This window comes from Cebus imitator, unplaced genomic scaffold, assembly GCF_001604975.1.
Source record: "Cebus imitator isolate Cc_AM_T3 unplaced genomic scaffold, Cebus_imitator-1.0 Scaffold457, whole genome shotgun sequence".
Lineage (NCBI taxonomy): Eukaryota > Metazoa > Chordata > Mammalia > Primates > Cebidae > Cebus > Cebus imitator.
Genome location: NW_016107772.1, coordinates 235,407 through 238,700, shown reverse-complemented (window position 1 = coordinate 238,700; position 3,294 = coordinate 235,407). Strand labels below are relative to the sequence as shown.

The 3,294-nt window shown below is 43.1% G+C and overlaps 1 protein-coding gene across 1 annotated transcript in view; it reads right to left on the bottom strand.

Annotated features, from left to right (window-relative positions):
• The window catches only part of ISY1 (ISY1 splicing factor homolog), a 29,316-nt gene that overhangs the window by 9,592 nt on the left and 16,430 nt on the right, over positions 1-3,294 (bottom strand). Inside the window, exon 7 of the mRNA XM_017511929.2 lies at positions 116-233. Coding sequence (XP_017367418.1) covers positions 116-233 — 118 coding nt within the window. The remainder of the gene's footprint in view (positions 1-115; positions 234-3,294) is intronic.

The following is a 3,294-nucleotide window of genomic DNA, read 5'->3' as shown; positions in this document are numbered from 1 at the left end:
AAAAAAAAAAAAAAAAAAACAGAAAAAAAACCAAAAAAAAACCTTAGCATACAGTGTATCTACTTATGATTATTATCAACAAATGGCTAAAACTGTCAAAAACGTAGTTACTTACGTTCTTTTTCAAACAGCTCTCTAACACCAGGTAAATCTTTTGCTGCTCCAAAGTACTTGTAACCTCGGTTTCCTGGGACTTCTTTTCCTTCATGATCCAGCATTTTAGGGCCAACTTTCTTATTGGGAAGAAAAAAGAGAAAATGGATCTGATCTTTATTTTTTTATTTTTTATTTTTTGAGACAGAGTCTCGCTCTTGCCCAGGCTGGAATGCAGTGGCGCAGTCTCAGCTCACTGCAACCTCTGCCTCCTGGTTTCAAGTGCTTCTCCTGCCTCAGCCTCCCAAGTAGCTGGGATTAGGCATGTGCCACCATGCCCAGCTAATTTTTGTATTTTTAGTAGTGACAGGTTTCACCATGTTGGTCAGGCTGGTCTCAAACTCCTGACCTCGTGATCCACCCACCTCAGCCTCCAAAAGTGCTAGGATTATAGGCGTGAGCCACCGTGCCTGGCAGATCTGATCTTTAAACCCACTATTTCCATGTTTGCAAATATGTTTTAAGATAATAGCCAGATGCAGTGGCTCACACCTGTAATACTAGCACTTTGGGAGGCCAAGCTAAGTGGATCACTTCAGCTTAGGAGTTCAACCTCATCTCTACAAAAAAAAACAAAAATTAGCCAGGGGTGGTGACATGCTCCTGTAGTCCCAGCTACCTGGGAGGCTGAGGTGGGAGGATCCAGGAGGTCAAGGCTACAGTGAGCTGAAATCGTGCCACTGCACTAAAGCCTGCACAATAGAGTAGGACACTGTCTCAAAAATAAACAACAAGAACCTAGGTGCTGTGGCTCGTGTCTATATCAGCATGTTGGGAGGCTGAAGAAGCAGGCTCATCTGAGTCCAAGAGTTCAAATCCAGCAACACAGAGAGACACTATCTCTTAAAAAAAAAAAAAAGAAAGAAAAGAAAGAAAAACTTAGCCATGCATGGAGACACATGCCTGTAGTCCTGGCTACTTGGGAGAAGGCTGAGGAGAAAGGGTTACTTGAGCCCAGGAGGTTGAGGCTGTAGTAAGCCATGATCACACCACTGCACTCCAGCCTGGGCAACAGAGCAAGACACTGTCTCCAAAAAAACAAAATCAACCCAAATATCTAACAAGAAAAGTAGGAGGATGATCTAAGTAAATTATATTCATTGATAGAATATATTCTATACTTTAAAAAATGCTTATGGGGCTGGGCGTGGTGGCTCCTACCTCTAATCCTAGCACTTTGGGAGGCCAAGGTGGGCAGATCACCTGAGGTCAGGAGTTCAAGACCAGCCTGGCCAACATGGCGAAACCCTGCCTCTAATAAATGCAAAAAAATTAGCTGGGTGTGGTGGTACACACCTGTAATCCTAGCTACTTGGGAGGCTGAGGTAGGAAGAATTGCTTGAACCTGGGAGGTGGAGGTTGCAGTAAAGCAAGATCATGCGATTGCACTCCAGCCTGGGCAACAGAGTGAGACTCTTTCTCAAAAATAAAATAAAGAGCCAGGCACGGTGGCTCACGCCTGTAATCCCAACATTTTGGGAGGCCAAAGTGGGCGGGTCACCTGAGGTCATGAGTTGGAAACCAGCCTGGCCAATATGGCGAAACCCCGTCTCTACTAAAACTACAAAAATTAGCTGAGTGCAGTGGTGGGCACCTATAATCCCAGCTTCTTGGGAGGCTGAGGCAGAAAAATCGCTTGATCCTGGGAGGTGGAGGTTGCAGTGAGCTGAGATCCTGCCACTGCGCTCCAGCCTAGGTGACAGAGCAAGACTCCGTCTCAAAAAATAAAAAAACTTAAAAATAAAATAAATAACACTTATGGGCTGGGAACGAAGGCTCACACCTGTAATCCCAGCACTCTGGGAGACCAAGTTGGGAAGATCACTTGAGGCCAGGAGTTCAAGACCAGCCTGGGCAACATGGCAAAACCCTGTCTCTACAAAAAAAACGTAAAACTTAACTGGGCATGGTGACACATGCCTATCATGCCACTGCATTCCAGCCTGAGTGACAGAGCAAGACCCTGTCTCAAAAAATAAATAAATAAATAAAAATAAAGCCTTCAGCCTGGAAAGCTGTCAGCCCCTGATGCTCTCAGCTCAATAGGCTCCTGGCTCTAAAAAAAAAATAAAAATAAATAAAAAATAAAAAAAACACTTAGGATGTTAAGTGACAAAAGCTTTAAAAATACTACAAACAACCTAAATGACAATTAGTAGAAAATAAATGAAATACATCCAGAAGATACAACTATATCAGTTAAAAACTGATGATTTGAGAACTACATGTAGTATGTGACCCTGGACCAGGTCCTGTACTGCAGGGGAAATGCTACCAAGGACATTATTGGGAAAATTGATGAAATGGCCATGTGAATTAAATTACTGTAGCCAGGTTAAATTTCTTAGACTTGATAGCTCCACCATGGTTATATGAGAATATTCGTCTCAAAAAAAAAAGAGAATATTCTTCTTCTTAGGAAATACACATATATTAAAGGGTAAAGAAGCATGATATATTTAAACCTACCTTTCAAATGATTCACAAAAAAATAAATATCAAGGTACACAAAGAAAATAAAGCAAATACAAGCAAAATGTTAAATACTGGTAAATCTGTATAAAGGGTATATAAGAGTCCTCTGTACTATTTCTGCAATGTTTTGTGAGTTAAAAACATTTTTGGCCGGGTGCAGTGGCTCACCCCTGTAATCCCAGAGGCTGAGGTAGGAAGATCACGAGGTCAGGAGATTGAGACCATCCTGGCCAACATGGTGAAACTCCATACAATTTGGCTGGGCATGTGGCTCACGCCTGTAATTCCCAGCACTTTGGGAGACTGGGACAGGAGGACTGGTTGAGTCCAGGAGCTCAAGACCAGCTTGGGCAACATAATGGGATACTATTTCTACAAGAAATTTAAAAATTAGCTGGGCATGGCCAGGTGTGGTGACTCACACCTGTAATCCCAACACTTTGGGAGGCCAAGGCAGGCGGATCACCTGAGGTCAGGAGTTCAAGACCAGCCTGGTCAACACAGTGAAACCTGTCTCTACTAAAAACACAAAAATTAGCTGTAATCCAAGCTACTCTGGAGGCTGAGGCACAAGAATCACTTGAACCCCACAGGCAGAGGTTGAAGTGAGTCAGAATCATACCACTGCACTCCAGCCTGGGCAATAGAGTTAGACTCTGTCTCAAA